The 18,977-nt window shown below is 39.7% G+C and overlaps 1 protein-coding gene across 1 annotated transcript in view; it reads left to right on the plus strand.

Moving 5' to 3' along the window:
- NCKAP5 (NCK associated protein 5) overlaps positions 1 to 18,977 on the plus strand; it is a 380,696-nt gene that overhangs the window by 315,074 nt on the left and 46,645 nt on the right. The window contains exons 11-15 of the mRNA XM_063161631.1: positions 2,609 to 2,713; positions 6,111 to 6,299; positions 6,769 to 10,613; positions 11,309 to 11,486; positions 15,542 to 15,620. Of these exons, the coding sequence (XP_063017701.1) occupies positions 2,609 to 2,713; positions 6,111 to 6,299; positions 6,769 to 10,613; positions 11,309 to 11,486; positions 15,542 to 15,620 (4,396 nt within the window). The remainder of the gene's footprint in view (positions 1 to 2,608; positions 2,714 to 6,110; positions 6,300 to 6,768; positions 10,614 to 11,308; positions 11,487 to 15,541; positions 15,621 to 18,977) is intronic.

The following is an 18,977-nucleotide window of genomic DNA, read 5'->3' on the forward strand; positions in this document are numbered from 1 at the left end:
TTGCTTCAGTGCTGTGTGATTATATTTAATTAATGACCTCAAACTTTATTATGCTGTTTGTTAATGCTAGTCATTGTTCTGGCCACCTCTGTTAGTTTATTTGCATATGTGTGGGGAGGACTATTCCCAATGTGATGATCTCATTTGATACAGAAATATAATCACATTATACATCTCGAGAACACACTTTCCTTCTTTATTAATCATTTCAATCTGCTGAGTTGCCTTTGGTACTGCAGTTTTAGAGAGTCACTGAGTTCAACAGTGGGAAAAGTGACTCAAACACAGTGAGACCCCTGTGCAGGGTCACACTGAGCTGCTGAGGAGGGACCCCAGAACCCTGAGCTGTTTCCAGCTGGGCTGTCATTGATCACTGATCAAAAATTATTTCTGATTTCTGCCTGTTCTGACTGATTTCTGTTCTTATGTCTGACACAGATTCTGTATTCTGTAAGTAACAGTAAATTTCCTTGGATGATGTTGTAGGGGAATATTTTGTTTCTCTTATTGAGATGTTTATAGGTTCCCATTTAAGTAATAAAATGAGAAAGTGGAAAAATGGGAAGGCAGTATTGCAATTGTAAAATTCCTTTAGCACTATTTCTAGAATCCTTTTTTTTTCTGGTAAAATACATTTTCACCTATAAATGTTCATCCATCTCAGCTGTCCCCAGTCATCATCTATTGTAACTTCCACTACAAGACTATTGTAACTTCCACTAAAATATCTCAGGTGACTGGTTTCCCTGGAGAAGGTAATTAATTTGTCTGCAAACCACTTGTTCATAGCACTGGTGACTCTTGGTTCTGAAAACCGTGGGATTCTCTGGTGGCTCAGTGATGCACTTGGAATTATTGTCAAGAGGAACAAATGCACAAAGTCAGTGCATCTGTGGCTTTGGGCAGGCATTTTACCTGGAGTTTAAATCTTTTAACAACCACCTGACAGTAATACTAGTGGTAGAACTTTGAAAGGTGCACACTGAATAATCAGGCATCACTGATGTTAAAAACACATAGCCTGGATGTAGTTAATATTTATAATGAAAAGTATGTTGGATACTGAGTGCTTGCAGCATTTTATTTAATCTATTCAACAATATATTGGATAATACATATTTACACAGAATATTGGTCATTGAAAATATTTTCCATAATCTCTCTGCAACAGACAGTACCTCCTTAATAAACCTGGATGAATAAGTTACTCTTGGGAAATGACTCCCAAATTCATAATTAGAAGTTTTTAAAAAATTTTCCTAGATTGTCTGGAATAGAAGCCTGAAGCAGAGCATGCAGATAACAGAGGCTGTGGGAATGGCTGCCTTCTTTGTTCTCTGGCAGATTAATTTCTGCAGTGGGTACCCAGAGAGCAGGCTGGGGAGCAGCTGGGTGTAGATACTGTGTGACTTGCATTTCAGGGCCCTGCACAGAGCTACTGCTACACTGTGTGGAGGCTCTTCTGCCTTCAGATTCTTTTTCCCTCCGTGGCCAGTCTTTTTGGATGGACAGGGTGATGGGGCACTCACAGAGCCTCCACAAATCTCTGTGGTTTGCATCCCTCACAGAGTCCTCTGGGAAAGCACCTAACAGAGTCTGCACCATTTGTTTGTTCCTCCAAGCTGAGGGGGTAAATGTGGTCTCTTAGGTTGCAGACCTAGAGAATTAATGGGAAAGTGAAAAGAGCCTGATCCAAAGTCCTTATTTCTTGGGTTTTATTTTTTTTTAGTCCATTTGCATTGATTTCAATGGACCCGGAGTCAGATCCATGCTGCCTGTTACATGGTGTGCTGGCCCAGGACTAACAAGACTGCAGATATTTTTTCTTTTTATGTGATTGGCTGAGGCATTCACATAAATCATGGATTTTATTGAAACTGCAATTAAACCAAACCAGGCTTAATGCAGACTGAAAGCCCTAGAATTAGTGTACAGGTGCACATGGGGGGAAAGGCACAAACTTAGCCATCCTGCCAAGCAAAACTGAGAAAAACTGTGTATATAATCCAACAGCATGTGAATATTAATGCACAAAATCCTCTGAGTCCCCAGTTCCCTGATGCAATTATTTTCTATTCACATTAATTGTTCCTAACAGATGACATTAATGACTTTGAGTTAAAATGTGTGCAGAGGAGGCCTTCAGCAGATCAATGCTGGTTAAAAATAGGGTCACTTTTGCAATCATTCACACAAGGTGTAACAGCTCGTAAATAAAACAACATTGACATGTGGATTGATTTATGCATGTTAATTTTTTAGTTCATTTTTATGCTTTTTTCGTGGAACCTGTCAAACTCTGTGGATAATGGTGGGGCTCGTGCTCATTTGTTATTGTTGTGTGTGAAGTAATGATAAGTTGCAAAGCAGTGACTAGAAGGAAAAGTAGAGTTTGTTTTGGATGAAGGATGATCTGTCCTCCAGTCAGGAAGTCTTGGACAAAGTAAGCACAAAGAGCAACATTTCAAATTAGAACAAATCCGCTTTTACCTCAGGCTCTTCATTTCCCTTGAAATTTACCAGCAGAGTTTGGAATTTTAAAAATGCTGATCTGCTGAATGTCTGACAAATGCTTTTGCTTTTTCTCCTTCTCTTCTGCCCCCCCCAGAAACTCCACTCACGCATCTTGGACCTCTCATCCGGGGATTTGCTTTCGGAGGTGGAACGGAGCCGAGGCCTGGTGCAAGCCCCAAGTGCTGATGCTCAGATGCTCGTGAGTGTTTGTGCTGCCCTTGCTCCCCGCACCTGGAACCTCCTTTTCTCCTCTGCAGTCTGGTGTCAGGGAAGAGCCATAAAGCTGAACTCTGAATTGGAACACTGTCGAGGCAGATAACAATGCTTTTACTTCCTTCTCTTCTCTGAAATTCAATATTGTGTCCTCGGTTGATATAGTGAGCAGATAGTGTCACTGTGTGCAAAAAAAGAGTAAATCTTAGCAATGTCCCCCATACACCTTTTTGGGTATTGATTACATCTCAGAAGCTCTGAGAAATGGTCAAGGAGCTTTTTATTAAAGCCCATGCCCCGTATTATTCATCCCACTTTTATGATATATTATGTATGAACTTTTAAAAATTCATGGGCTCTGCATTTTTATTTTTTTTTCAGACGGAGTGAGCTTTGTGCTTATTTGGCAAAACGTTCACCAGCGTGGCTTTCATGTTTCATTGTCAAAAAGAAAAGTAGCTTAAAAAACAAAAATCACATACAGGGAAACAAAGAGTACAAGAACAGAACATTGAACCTGCTTGTGCCTTTGATCTTGAAGTATAGTAGTGTCAACAAAAATGTAATCTCCCTTGTAATACCTACTTTAATGAAAAGGCATTGTTTCAAAGGTTCACAAAAATGCTAACAACATTTTGCATTATATTTAATTAAGCCTTCAGGTTAAGTTGCTCTAATATAGTTTTGTGTCTTTAATGGTCTGATTATTTCAATTTTCTTTGATTTCTAGGGAAAATTACATTTTTAAACTGTAATACTACATTCAAACCTTTTTACTCTAATTTCATTAAAGGTAATGACTAAAAAGTCATGATTACAAAAATTAAAATTTCACCATGTCAGTTAATAGACCCATATGCAAGTTAAATGTATTTAATGAATGCGTCATAAACATGCTATTCAAAGTACTTTCTTGAATAATTTAGAGAACAAAGGCAAATTGAAGGGGAAAACTCCACTCTCTTAAGTGATCTGAATGCAATCTAGAAATTGAGTAGATACCCTACTTCATAATCTGGAGTGACATGACATTTTTTGCACATTTTCTCCTCTCTTAAAGATGATTGCAGTAATATACTGTTCTTTTGCTTTGCTTGGATAGCTCCATTTTTTCCCATTGCTGAAACAGTAGGACCAAATGCCTTTCTGCTGTGCAAAGGAAAGAAAGTGAGGAGTTGGAGAGGCTCTCAGGCTGGCTGAAGATGACAGGAAGGCAATACTTGTCACTGTGCTGTGATCTCTTTCCTCCTGCAGGAGAGGATTTGCAGGCATCCTTCCCTTGGATGCTGTGATGGCTGGGACACAGCCCAGTCAGTATAAAGGGCAGAATTCCACATGATGTGTTTTCCCAGTGCCAAAATGCAGAGGAACAGCCAGAACAAGCAGCTGCTGCCCTTGGCCTCTGTGCATCCCCCTCCCCAGGAGTGACACTGCCACAGCTGAGGAGGCTGAGGGCAGGGGTCTCACAGGGGAACCACAATGTCAGAAACACAGACTCATCTGTCTCAGCAAAACAACAAAATCCACTTCAGAGCCAGAAACACAGGCATCAACCTGCCTGTGGTGCTGAAAGTATTCTTCCCAGAGCCACTGGTTTTAAAGGCTGCACATCCTGCATCCATTTGACTTCCTAGGAGAACATGTACCAGTAATTCCCAGAGGTGAAATGTGCTCTTGGTGCCTCTAAATGATTTTCCCATTCCTAGGTTTTGCCTGTGATGAAGAATAATGATTTGCCCTGTAGTTAGGTTTGTCAAAACCTGAACATTATGGTGTCAGCTGAGCCATGAACAGCTGTACTGATGAACTCCTCAGCAGTAAAAATTTTGCTCTCTCCCATTCAGCTGAAAAAAGGTTCAACCCCAGTAGTAATAAATGGGAGGAACATGAGGGAATTAATGGAAGAAATTAGCAGAAGGCCAACAAACATGTCAGTGCCTGAGAAGGGCCTACAAACTGAGTGTTGTTCCAAAGAGTTCCATGAAGAAGCTGGATCTAGGGCATACACAGCCTTGATAATTTTTTCATGTATTCAATAACTTTAGATTTCTTGTTTCTTCCTAAGTGTAAATTCTTCATTTAAGCAAAATTAGTTTGAAGCATATCTACATACAACAATCAATAAATGTTGTTTCAGTTGGCCTTAATGAAATCCAAGGATAAGTTTTATGAAACGAAGGCACAGAATCATAGATTCACTTTGGATGGAAAGGACCTTTATGCTTCAGATTATCAAATCCAACTCTTCACCCACCACTGGGTGGAAAGGTCCCTTGAGATCAATCCACCACTAAACCATGTCCCCAGGTACCACAGCTACACAGCTTTTAAATCCCTCCAGGGATGGTGACTCAACCACTTCCCTGCTCCGTTGCTTGACAGCTCTTTTAGCGAAGGAATTTTTCCTAATATCCAATCTCAACGTCCCCAAAGGCTGTTTCCTCCTGTTCTATCAGTTTCTACTTGGGAGAAGAGACTGACCCCCACCTCATTACAACCTCTTTTCATGTAGTCATGTCTGGTGTTCCTGGTAATTAAAATGATGTCTGATTCTGTGAGGAAACTGGAGAATAGTGCAAGCACTTAACACTAAAGAAGCTCCAACGCTGTTGGGCTCAAGAATATTAGTTTGAAAACAAATTAAAGGCATCCTAGCTACTCCAACAGAGGTTTAATATTTTACCTAAAGTGCTATCTACTCTTCATTACTCTCTTCCTCAAAGCTGGCACTTAGTCACAGTCAGCTGAAATTGCATTTGGAAAGGGGCGATAACTACACAAGTACTAAAGGCAGCCATAAAGTGTCAATAAATTGCATAAGCAAGAGGCTTCAGCTGTCTGCGAGCGACACGAAGATGGATTGTCCTACGTCAGAGAGTTTCTTAGACAAAGCTTTGAACTAGATAGGAAACCAAAATTAGACTGTAATGGAGAGATTCCATTCTCAGTGGACATTCTGCTCAGGATACTAAATTAATTTACCTTGTCCAGGCTGTGCAGCCTCATCTGTTACATTGTGGGGCTATAATGCAGTTGTCAAGATGTACTTGTATTCTTATAACTTTGTTTTCTGTATCTTACCAGCGCACGTTGCTTATGTATGAAGCATAATTCAAATAGAATAATCTTTACAGTAAGAAGACCAGAATACTAGTCCAAGAACAAAGAAGAAAACACTGAGCATTGTGGATTTTTTCCCCCTGACAAATGAAACTGTTAGCAATTTTAAATTTATTTCTCTGTATTAAATTCACCAGACGCTAAATTACATGAGAGGAAGGCAGAAGCGGCTAACTTGCTTTTTCTTTGCCATTCTTAATCAAGGGGAAGTTAAATGATCATTTTCTCCCCATAAGATATTTCAATTTCTTCTCATATTTTAGGAATGCCAGCAGAATGTGAAATCCAGCATACCTGTCTTGAAATGCCAGAGTCAATTAAATATGACAGGCTCTAGCCGTCTGTATCCTCGCAGCAGCTGCAGCAGCAGTGAACTCTCCCTCTCAAGTGCTTGCAGTGAATATTCCAGTGGTTCCTCCTACACTTGGAATGATGGAAAGACAAGCAAAAGGGTAAATCAAATTCATTTTCTTCATGTATTAGTTTGAGTTAATCTGAAACAAGATTAACTGAAAAGCTGCCTGTTTCAGAAGTTTTTTTACTTTCCTCTCACTTTTATATAGAAAGCAGTTGTCACTGAACTACCTATTACCACCCTTTTTAATTTTTTGAGTGATTCCTTTATCACTCCAGCTTACTTACAGTCTCCTCATTTGTTCAGACATTTATCCTGCCTTTCATATTCCAAACTACTCTTCTTTTTTATCTTAATCCTTCCATTCATATTGTTCTTCCTGCAGGTTTGTAATGCACAGCAGCCTTCACACCATTGTAAAATCCTTTATTAAAAAAGAACTTTGCTTTAAATAGAAAAGAATATAATGGAATGCCCTTATGCAACTCCTCTATCTCTTTACCAAAATGGTAACACTTTTATTGACAGCACTTATAACACAAGTGATTTTTATTTTCTTTTGACAGTCATCCGTGAGATGGGATAAAAGAATAAGCATTGGTTCTTCGCTCCCAAGCAACCTCTCAAGTCCTGCAGATGATCTACCTCCAACTCGAATCAAGGAAAACCATATCTTACAAGGGCTGAAAAAACTGCAGGAGCAAAAAATACTACTTGAACCACCTTCAGTAATATCAAAATGGGGCTACAAAGATTGCATGAACTCCAACGAAGGAATATATTCCCCTGGAATTAAGTGTGGAGGCCATAATGAACAGACTCACTGTAAGCCAATGGAAATGGGAAGTGTTTGCATTGAACACAACAAAACTTTCTCTTATGATTCAGATTCCCATGATGATGCAGATGATGACTCTTCATCCTTACTGTTGCTGCAGGAAGTTCCAAGCAAAGACTGCAGGACCTATTGTAACAAATTAACTCATAGCATTTCTGACAGTCTCTTTGACTGGGATCCTAACAGGAAACATTTGCCAGAAAGAAGTCCATTTTTTGATTCAAAGGAAAGACCTGAGAAATTGACTAGTTTTGTCAGTGGATTTCAGGCAGAAGCAAAATCATGCACCAGAGCAAAGCTGCCTGAGTTACAGTTAAATCAAAGCCATTCTAATACAGGCTGGAAGGACTTTAATTTTCAGCTTTCAGACACTGATGACAATGAAGTCTTGGATGAATTGCATATAGAAAGCAGTGATGAGAAAAGTCCCTCAGATTTATTAGCAACTCCCTTTCCTGAGAAGTATACAAAGACCTCTGACTTGCTCAAAGTCACAGAGAATTCTCAGTTTGTATCTACTGACAAAGAAGAGAACCAGATACCTGTTCACCCAGACATCAGGCCCAAGCCATGTAATTTCATTAAACAAGAGAAGGTTATAAAGAAGACCTCTTCTGAAGAGTGCATTATGGTAATATATGATGCTAAGGATGGTGAGCCAATTGAATTCAGCTCACATCAAACTGGAGTTGTCACTGTAACAAGAAATGAGATTTCAATCAACCAGCCACAAACTATGTCCAGTGCAGAATACACTGAACTTATACCTCAGGGAAGAACTGATATGCAGCCAGGACCCAATGCTAGAAACTACACTGCTTCAGAAAGACAGGAAGATGAAACTGGGAAAAATACTCTTGAAGATAATACAGGGAATAAAAATACAGCTGTCCCCATGACCTGTGGTGAATCTTCACGCTATGGGAGGGTGACACAGCAAAATGCTTCACGACAGAAACTAGTGAAGCCTGCGTATGATGCATCATACAAGGTCAATTCAAGCTCCACTGTGCATGCAGGAATCAATCAAAAGCCAAATGTCACTAAAATACCCAGCAGAGGTAAATTTTCTCCCCAAAAAACTCTGATTTCTGAGAGTGGGGAGGCACCTGTAGCTCTGTCAGTGGGCCCCACAGCCCTTGAGAAGTCACCTGCTCTGCCACCTGTAAAGCTTTCAAGATTCAAAAAGGCTCAAAGCCCACCTCGTCCTTTTGATTCAAAAGTTGAATTTCAGGTTCCAAAGCCCCCTGCCCACGCCCTGCCTGACTTGAAACGCCCTGGCAGAGGAGATGGGGCAAAGTATCCAAAGAGTCAGAGTCCAGCATCACCACTGTTGCCTCAGCACCTTATAGAGCCCAGTAGCTATGGGGAACCTCCAACCAGAGACTTTCATTGTGATTTAGCTGCTGTAGAAGCCCGGTCTCCATCCCCACCCCTTCCTCCAGGCAGGTCAACATCCCTGTTGATTCGGCCTAATTATGCTAATTCTCCACCTCTAGCAGTAAAGTTAGGAGGAGCTGGTCCCACTGAAACAGCAAAAAATGTACTGAAATCATCTCCATTAAAAGGGACTGTGAACTCTGGCTTTCATAATCAATCTGGTCATGAAATGCAAGCAAAAAATGTATCTTCTGGGGCCAAAATTGAATTATCTTACCTTCAAGAAAATGCAGAAGGAATTATGCAAAATAAATGCACATCTCAGCAATCCCACAGTGCATGCCAAGGACTTTCCAAAGTTTCCACAAAGCAAGTCTGCCCAAAAAGCCCTAATCAGGTGGGCCTCCACAGGAATCGTGAGTATTCCAGCACAGATTTTCAAACAGCCAGGTCCTTTTCTCTAGGCTGTCCATCACTGGAAACAACTCCTTCACAAGGCACCTATTCCAGAAAAAGCAATATTTCCAGTGACAGCGGGTTGGATCAGCTACAGAAGATGCCAAACATTCTCCCCACAACTCCTCAGTGTCACACGATGAGCACAAGCGAGCCTCTGCTGTCTCAGGTAAACAATTTCCCGTCAGCGCCGCTTCACGCCGGCGATGCCGCGCACGCCTCTCAAAACTCTAATGAGAGAGGAGTGAAAACCCGTCTCCCTGTAGGACTGAAATTATTTGTCAAATCTCCCCAGCTTCTCCGCAAGAGCTCTACTGTTCCAGGGAAGCAGGAAAAAGACAGCATAAATGCAGCTTCCAAAAGTAATGGGAGCTCCAGTAAGTACAAGCAAAGCGAGTCTGTGTGTGTAAACGCCAAAGGTGCAATGGATGCTGAATTAAAGGACTCCAGGTCTGATGCTGAAGTAAAAAATAATTGTGCTGTGGGAATTGGTATGGATACAGCATCAGCTCACTCACATGAAAGCTGCAACTTGGTGGTGGACAAAGGAGATGGATTAGAAAACAAATTAGTTAAGAGGTCTGTTTCTTCTGGCAGCAAGTCGCACTTGAAGCCGGCTCTGGGCATGAACGGAGCGAAGGCTCGCAGTCAGAGTTTCAGCATCCACACAGGAGAGAAGCCACCTGCCCCTGGGGCTGAGGGGCTCGGGAAAGTACGGACTCAGATCATTACAAACACCTCTGACAGAGGGAATTCTCTAACGAGGCAGAGCTCGGCCGTGGAAGGGCTCCAGATCAAGGCTGCTCCTGGGACAGCAGTGACACCAGAGGCTCTTTTGTATACTGGTAAACCCACAGAAAATTCTTGTCCTAGACAAGGCTCTGTTGGAAATATGAGTAGTTGCAATAGCCAGCATGGAAGCCCAAGCAAATTGCCCTTCAGACCATCTCAAAGAGTAGACCAGTTTCACAGCACTTCAAAATGCGATGGAAACAAACCATTTTCTCAGAAAGATGCACGCAGTCTATCTGTGCAGAGTGAGAAAAGCACTGAAAGCTTTAAGCATGAAGCTCTGGGTAAGAAAAGTGTTCTGTCAGCGGAACTGGAGTTAGAAGCCTCGGCTACTGTATCTTCCAAACAAATGTTGTCCTTCCAAAGCTTTGATGGAGTAAAGTGTCCTCATAAACTGGAAGCAACAAGGTCACGAAGGCAGCAAATGTCTTTAAAATTAGCGGAAACCTCTGAGAAGGTCAATGATCTTTTGAGTTCTCCATCTCTGCAACCTACCATAGAGGAGAAAGTCATGTTATGCATTCAAGAAAATGTGCAAAAGGGTCAGGGACAAACCAAATCCCCCACGGTGGAGACTAAGCAGAAGACTGGGCCTTCTATAGCCAGTTGGTTTGGCTTCAGAAAGAGTAAGCTCCCAGCACTGAGTAGCAGGAAAACTGATGTTCCTAAAACTAAGGTGGAAAAAAAGGACACAAAAGTTTCAGGATTTGGAATGAAGCAGGCAAAATTAGAGAGAAGAAAAGAAAAGAAGAAAACCGAGCAGCACTGTGAAATAGAAAATCAGCTTAACAGGAAAGCTGACAATGGTGACATTTTAGCCATGGAGAGCAGAATTGCGAAGCCTTCCCAAGACTCTCCTGGTGAGATTGAGTGTGAACAAGTCAGAGGTTCTACCACAGCTGCCTACTCACCAAAAGACAGCTTCATGAGAGAGCTTTTAAACAGGTAAAACTCCAGAACACGATGTGGGGTGTGTTGTTGTCCATGTAGCTTTCCAGATGCCCAGATGTGAAGTTCCATGTATGTTCTTTTTGTGCTAAGAATGCGCAGTAGCAATCAGTAGGTGCACAATTTTGACTTTATTCTCTACAGGAAAAAAAAAAGCATTAACAATGAGATTATAATTTTGTTCATGTTACTTTAACCAAACCATTGGTCTTTGAAATTAAAGATAGGCGAGTTACATCCAAGCTGATAATTCAAATTATTCCAGAAATCAAGAATCTAGGCAGATGGTGTGTAAATATAGAGGGTAATTAGGTACATGTTTTAATGTATTCCATCTTCCTGTACTGTAACCAGAAAACATATATTTGGTAACTTGTCAGAATTAATTACCTTTCCAGCTCTCACAACCTTTGGTCACAGAAGAACTTAGCAATGGGTATATTATGTTTTCACGTTTGCCCCACAGCAGTCCCAAATATAATATAAATCATCACATGTGAAAGGCTAAATTGATATACTACCTGAAATTGCAAGTGACAGGTTTGATCAAGGCTAGTTAGAAACATTTATCACTCAAAGGTCTAGAGACAGAAAGATACAGAGAGGTTACTTTAAACATTAAAGGAATGGGAAAGTGGAGTGATTGAAGAAGGGCAATGCAATTTATCAGAGGAATCACTCTCTACCTGCAGAGTTGATAAGAAAGCAGCTCAGCAGACAGAAAGTGGATCAAATAATGTTTCCTACAGGAGTGTGTCGAAGGGCAGCTCCCAGGGCTCCTCTCTTCATGGCAACTCTATCAGCTCTCAAGGAATCCACAGGAAAAACAGCAACACAAAAGCTGATATGGAAATGCAGAATCAGACCCTGGTAAGTGCTACAGTACATGAAAACATTATTACCTTCTTTTTAACTTCTGGATGTGTTTCTTATTGCCATTGCAGGCAAACAGGATAATAACTGTTTATATATAAGATAGAAGGATATTGTGTAGCTAGAGGATTGTGAGTTAATACAAAAGTTGGCAGCTTGGCTATAGGCCACATTATACAGATAGTCATGAAGATTCTACTGCTTCTGCTGGCAATTCAATTCCTGAGAAGATACATGCACAATGATGCTATAATCATACTGTAGTAGAGTGAAATGATAGGACTATTTTTTTATTTTATTTTTAACTCTTTCCCTTAAAACTGCATGCCAGTATTGAACATTCCTCTGAATATTACAGAGGTCATTAAGCCTAAAAAGTACACTGCTGATGTGGAAAAGGCAAATTATTTGATCACATTTGGGAATATTTATCATTTAAGAGGGAATGTACAAAAGCAAAAACATACATTGGACATGCATCTCACTTTCTGCCATTAAAAATCTCCCTGTTAAGGGCCTGTAGTTAGTTTTATACTTCAGTAAGGTACTAACTGTACCTGATAATTTAATTTACTCAGAGAGAAGGAACATTGTAACATAGAAGAAAAATTACGCTGTTTTCTGTTAGCTGCTGGAGCCTGACTTTACTGCATTGAGAAGTGTTCACACAGAGTCCAGGACTGTAACCTAAAGTCAGGCTGAAGGGGTGCCCTTCCTAGTGAAGCTTCTTTTAATTAACCTTAGGATTTAATGAGCAATGCCTTTCCTAGCAAGGAACTTCCCTGTGATGTTTTAAGTCCAGCACAAGGAGAGCAAAAATGCTTTAACCCTATAGCATTTTTCCTCATCCCTGAGATAGCTGCCTTGTCCATATTATTATGATTATTATTAACCATAACCACAATTTTAACAAACAGCCTGGAAACTTGTGCCACATATAATACTTGCTCTGAAGCTGAGGCTGTTCCTTTTGCTGTTCTGATAGAAATGAGGTACTGAAGTGCAGCGCACACGACTGGGGGAATCTGAAATACAAATTCTCTGGGAACATTGCAAAAAGCTTTGTAATGGGAAATGAAAAAACTCCTAACTTAGGGCTAATGTTGAGATGCTTGAGGTCAAGGCATTCCATACATAGTTTCAAGACATTCCATACATAGTTTCAAATTCAGGCAATTTTTTTTTGTTTTACTTTAAAACAGACGTCTTTGCTGAGAACATCTGCAAGGTCATTTTTTTTTTTTAAACTTACAGGGAACGTATGCAAAATCAATGTGTTTGAAAACTTTCCTCCTGACTCCTCTGGTATCATCTCTTCTTTGAAAATGTAGATGTCTCCTGCATTATAAGACCACAAATTATAAGCATATCTAAGGCTGTCCTTGTAGTGTCACTGAAAGGAAAGAGAGAGAATGAAAGTCTGGAAATGTGCAATATGCAGGAAATTCAATCCAGCTGATCTAGAACTTAGATAGCAGAGCAGAGCCCCTTATCAGAGCCACTCAGTTTAACTATGCCCCATTTAATATGGTCCTGACAGCTTTCCTTGCTGTACAGAAGTACAAAAACACTACACACTGCTGCTACAATTTCATTCTAACTTATTATTTTCTAATGCTGCAATAATTTGCTGTGCTTTTTGTCTGTCATTTTGTGAAATCTTTCTAAATGCTGCAATAATAGTCTTTGAAGTATATCTTAAAGAAACACACTTCATTTTGTGAAGGAACTGCAAAGATTGTTCTTAATGTACATAAATAATGGAGAAATGCTAATTATACTATTTAGTTTTTAAGGACATGTTAGTTATGGTGAAAAGGCATTACTTCTACTGCACCACACACTCTTTTGTTACAAAGTATTTTTGTGTGGTTTCTGAAGATTAAGTTACATTTATATGTTTCATTTTTTTTGACTTTCATATTGTGTTTTCTGTGGCACTTAATTCCTGAAAGAAATATCTAGCGCCAAGAGACTGATGACATCCAGAATAACAAGATTTTAAATGTGCTTACAGTTATTAATGCTAACTTAGGAAAGAGATATACCTTAAGATTCCTCAAAATGTGGTATTTCATCTTGTCCTCCAAACTTCTAAAAGAAAAGCAATGCAAAGTCTTTAAATTCAAAGTTCATGAATCTTATTACTATCATTTCCAGTAATTCTTTGGTGTCTGCTCACTTTGAAGCAGATTGCAAAGGGCTGGGAGATAGCTGTGACTGAAAACAGACACATGCAGTAGGATGGCCTGTTGCGCATTTTTTTTTCCTCATAAAAAGACAAAATTAATGCTTTTGGAGAAAACAGCATAAATCTTTTTGAAAGCCCTAAACCAGGAAGATTTTTTTTCTTTTCTGAACAATGCAAAGTGCACTCAGTCATACGGTTCAGTGCAGAAGCTGCTGTATTTCCAAACTGCTTATCAGATATATACTGCTGCTTTAAATCCTGGCCAGAACAGTTTCTAACATTAATTTTCTAGCACAATCTTTGCCTTTAAAAGCTATTTAATTTTTGATGATTAAATCACTTTTCTTACAACGTGCCAGGTAAAGGCTTGAGGCACTATTACACCATAACATATGCACCAATTACCTCTGATTTCTGTTCATGCAAAGGATGTTATTGCTGGACTGGCACTGGATTTATGGAAAAAGCAGTGTTCCACCCATGGTGGCCTTGTGCATTCACCTTCAGAGGGACACACTTCCCGTTAGTGTTCATCAAAAAAGCACTTTGCTCTAAAGGCCAGCCAGCAGAAATACATAACACTTCAGCCTACACCAAGGATATTCCATGTTCTCAGTGCTTTTTCATGTCCTTGGCTGGAGCTTAAGGTGAGATACAATCATTTTTGTGCTGCGCTGCTTCATTTCATCTTTGTGATTTTATTGCAGCCCTGTGTGATTTAAAACAGCCACGGGTTTCACTTTGTGATGTGGAAATGTGGCACCAAACCCAAGGCACCAGGAGTTTTGTGTGGCACTCTGTGTGTTTGCGGAACACCCAGGGATCTATCCCAATATTGTGAAATGTCACAAATGTCTCCTCATTTTCCACAGCCTGAAGAGAGGCATTTCATAAGAAAGAAAAGATGTAATCAAATGCCTGGGATTAAGAGATGATAAGTGCATTTTTAAAAATCTGGAGAGCAAGTCTTTGGTGTTATACTTGGGCTGCTCACAAGAGGTCAACAGGGCTACTTGTGAAACTCAGCCAGCAGGATTTACACTGTGATCAAAGATATGTCATGCAAATGATGATAAATTCCAGTGGTTTAGATCACAGAATGTGCTCTTGTTATGGTGAGCGTGCTGTAAGCAGTTTAAAACAGCACAGAGTGATTAGCAAATAATTTAAGATCCCTGAGATATTGAAAGCAATTTTTTTTCTGTGGTGCTGCCTTTGCTCCTGTCATCACCATGGAAGTATCTTTATTCCTGTTTGATTTATGGAGCATGGCAGAATAATATGTCCTTGAAACTGAATGGTGGCCACTGATGGCACGTGATGGAGGGAAGGGGATTTCACTGTGTGCTAGGGAGGGACTCAGATTGTCCAAACACCTGGGAAACAGGAGTGCAGAATGGCAGGGCAAGGATACATCTTGGGAAAAACCCAGAATATCTGAGGGGTTTGAATAACACAAACTTGAATACCACACACAGCTCTTAGAGTGCACTGCGTTCTTAAATGAATTTTTTCTCTCTGTCTAGCTAATAAATGCATTTAAACAGAGGTGGAAATAAAAATGCCCAAGTTCAGTGTTTGCAAACTGAGCTAAAGAGATACCACACCACATATTAGGTTTTTATTTTGAAGAAGTGCATCTTCCAAGGGTATTTTTCATTGCTGGATATTGTGATTTTAAATGAAATTAAAGTTGTTATCATCAGACATCATTCATAGAATAAGACAGGTTATATATTCCACTCTTAGCTGCCATGTAACTTTACTCTGATTTATTTCTGCAAAACATTCTGTAGTTGTCATGAAGCAGCATAAACAGAGTCACAGATGTTCTTCACTTTTGTTGTTGCACTGTGTACAGGCTAAAGTAGTCACAGAAAACCTGCAAGAAGAGGAGGAGGACCCCATGACAAGGACTACATGTCAGAGTCATGTAATAGGTACAGAATTATATTTTACACTGGATTTTATTGCTGTCAGTTCTTGCAAAAAAGACATGTTTAATTCTCATTACTTTGTTTGTTTGCCCCCTTATGTCAGCTTTAGCTTTCATTTAGCTCCTAAATAGCCAGATTTCATCAAATGCATGAGATGAGTACACACCATTACAATTGGGGGTCAATGCAATGTTTGACTGGAGGGCCTTGGGTTATGAAAGATCATTTCAGCCTCCAAGAACAGTGGGTTACACCCAGTGGCTTAACATAAGGGCTGTTGTGCATGGCACTTTCAGTGGGAATAATACTGACATATTGTAACTCCGTCATGTGGCCCTGAACTAGTAAAATTCAGAATAAAATGTAAATAGCAGAATAATTGCTGAGATAAACTAAACCACAAGGAACAGCAAACAGGTGTCTGTTCAAAAGACCTTAAAACTGTTATTGAAAATAAACTTGCCTTTAAAGCTGTTATTGCAAATAAAGTTGCCTTTGCTGTGGAAGGGCAACACCATCCACCCTGCCTCGTGACTGGCACATAGTAATTTTTAATTTTACTACATGTAAAAATATCTAATAGGCAATGGAGGACAAAACAGAAATCTGAGGTTTGTATTAGAGCAGTGTGTCACCAATATAAAGAACTGACTGAACAAGGAAAATTCACCTTTAGCAAGTTCCCTTTGCAGATAGTGGCTGCAGTAAAAAAATTTCATTAAAAAGTTCAAATCTGATTCCATTTTTTCCTGCCAGAATCTCTTTCATTTCACTGGTACTGCCAACCCAGCAAGTCCAAGCAGAGGTAGCATGTCAAAACACATTTCTTTTGGGGGCAGTAGGAAAATGTTTGCATGCTTCATTGACTTGTACAGCCCAAATTCAGACAAATAAACTCTGGCTGTGTTACCTGAAGGAAAGATCCCTAAACTCTTCCCTCTCTGAGAACTCAGCCATCACCTGGCTCCATGACAACAGCTGAATAACAAGAACTTTGTACAGTGTAAGACTCTGAGGGCATTCTGTCAGTGGTAGGCACTGGCAGAAATTCACAAGCAGGAATTCATGCCTCTCATGCTGTACATGAAGGATTTCTTTTGTGTTACCTGAAATTGCCCAGCAGAGAATACCTCACCTAAGATTGCTCAAAATTATTTTTCCTCATACTGAAATAATTACTTTGCCTCCATAACAAAAATTCTCAAAGCTTTTACTTTGAATTATGTGAAATGTTTTAATGTTTAATCTAGAAAAAACCAAACATTTGCAGAGTTTTGGGGGTTTTTTTGGTAAAAATACTCCAGAATATCCTTGTTGTTCATCAGTGTAATTGGTGATTGTGGTTGAGGTCTAGTTGCTATATTTTGATATTTTATTTGTTGTTGCATCCTGTAGTAGATAGTTCTGGTGGCTTTTGAGAGTATTAATATTTTGCTCCTCCCACAGGCACCAAATCCAAGTCTCTGACAGGACATAGTGGTTATGGAGCAGGTTGTCAGATGCTTTTAAATTTTCTTTATAGGGGTTTTTCTGGCATTTTTCTGGCATTTTTCTGATACAAAAGTTTTCATAGAAAGATACTGATTTTTCCCCTGCTGAAACTCTATGCAGCCACAGCTTCTCTCACTAACCTGTTCCATGGCCTCACCACCCTTATAACTAAACAATTTCTTTCTAATTCCTAAATCCACTCTCCATCAGCTTAAGGCCATTTCCCCAGAAAACAAAGTTTGCTGTGGGTTTTTTGCTGTATTTTAATGCATTTATTCTACTGGGTTTTATGAAAACAGACTTAGAGCTGAATGTATGGTAGAAAAGCTATCATTAAGCAGGGAAAATGTTTTTTTATGCAGCAGGAAAAGCATGTGTTTGTGTAACTGTCACTAAAGTAACTAAACTGACAGCAGTCCTGCCCAGTTAACCAATAAGCAAGGTACTAATATCAGTGCTCTAGGGAGGTGCAATGTGAGACAATTCTGGTTCAGCACCTTCTGACAGTGAGATACTCCTGGGTATGAATCACAAAATGTGTAAAACACCAGTTGCTAGGCTTTTAATTGTCAGTTGCTGATCTAAACCAATTGAAATATTACACTGGCTCTTCAGATTTGCTCAGCTGAAAGAAAGAAACACTGCCCAGTTATATACAAATTCCCTCCTCATATACTTAAATCTCATGAACACATGATCATTTCCATATGAAGCAGTCATTATATTGTGCTAAGTTGGTCTTCAAAATATATTTCAACCATTTTGGAAGTTTTTTAAAATGTGTTACGCCCTGGATGCCTTTGCTGTGGTGTCAGTGAGCAAGCAGAGACCCCCATAGGCAGCAGACCCAAGGACCCCTGAGGATCCCTTTGAAGCCCAGTCATCCTCAGAGCTCTCCCTCAAGCCCTTTGCAGTAAAGCAGTTGTGTTTTGAAAGAGGGATGAAGTGGGAAATGCTCAAGTGCCTAAGAGGAAAGGACATGATGAAAAGGCTGACTTCATGCCATGGCAGACTCCCCAGCTCAGACAGGTACAGCAGGGTCTTCAGGTATTGCTATAAATAAAATTCCTTTATTGAATGCACAGATGATGTGTCAAGCTCCTGACAGTATTGCTCCCATGTAAACATAAAAAAGGCACCTTCATTTTACAAAGAGAAAGAATTCTGTTTCCCTCAAGGGAGTAGAAGTGTCATTATTTGTCTTGAATTTCCCCATTGTCACAATGACCCAAAAACTTACAAGACAGTTCCAGATGACACCTTTACATACAGAGTGTAATAATTAGACATCTTGAGAGGAACAAAGCAATAAAAAGTTCAATATTTCATATTTCAACTACTGTTTCAAATTAGCAGCTACTCCTGGAAAAGTGTGATTGTATTAATTAAAATGCATTCAGAATTTTCATTGATAAACAGCTTCAAGGGAAAAGTCAAAAATCCATGGCACAAGCAAACAAATGCTAATTACTGAAGAATTCATTCTTGCAGTCAGCTTCACATGGGAATAGTAGGGTATGCAGTACAGTACAGTATTTTTGAGTAAACACAAATTAACAGGCTGTTTTCTTTTTGGGAATGTATCTGTAATGAACAGGAAATTTAGTTGTAATTAATCATATCATTCTTCAGTGTTGGTATGAGCCTCTGCTGAGGCTGAAGGGAAAGACTGAATGTGCCATTTTCTCAGACAGCAACACTTTGGTGATTTATCAAGCCCCAGTTTGAAAGTTGCATGATATTAATTTTTCTGGGTCTAGTTTCCATTTCTGTTACCCCAAATGGGTGAAATTTTGCTAGAAGAGCAAGTCAGCATGGAATAAGCTTTTTGCTAATGATAATCCTCAAGCTTCACACAGAACACAGCCT

The sequence above is a fragment of the Melospiza melodia genome, chromosome 8 (genome assembly GCF_035770615.1).
Source record: "Melospiza melodia melodia isolate bMelMel2 chromosome 8, bMelMel2.pri, whole genome shotgun sequence".
Lineage (NCBI taxonomy): Eukaryota > Metazoa > Chordata > Aves > Passeriformes > Passerellidae > Melospiza > Melospiza melodia.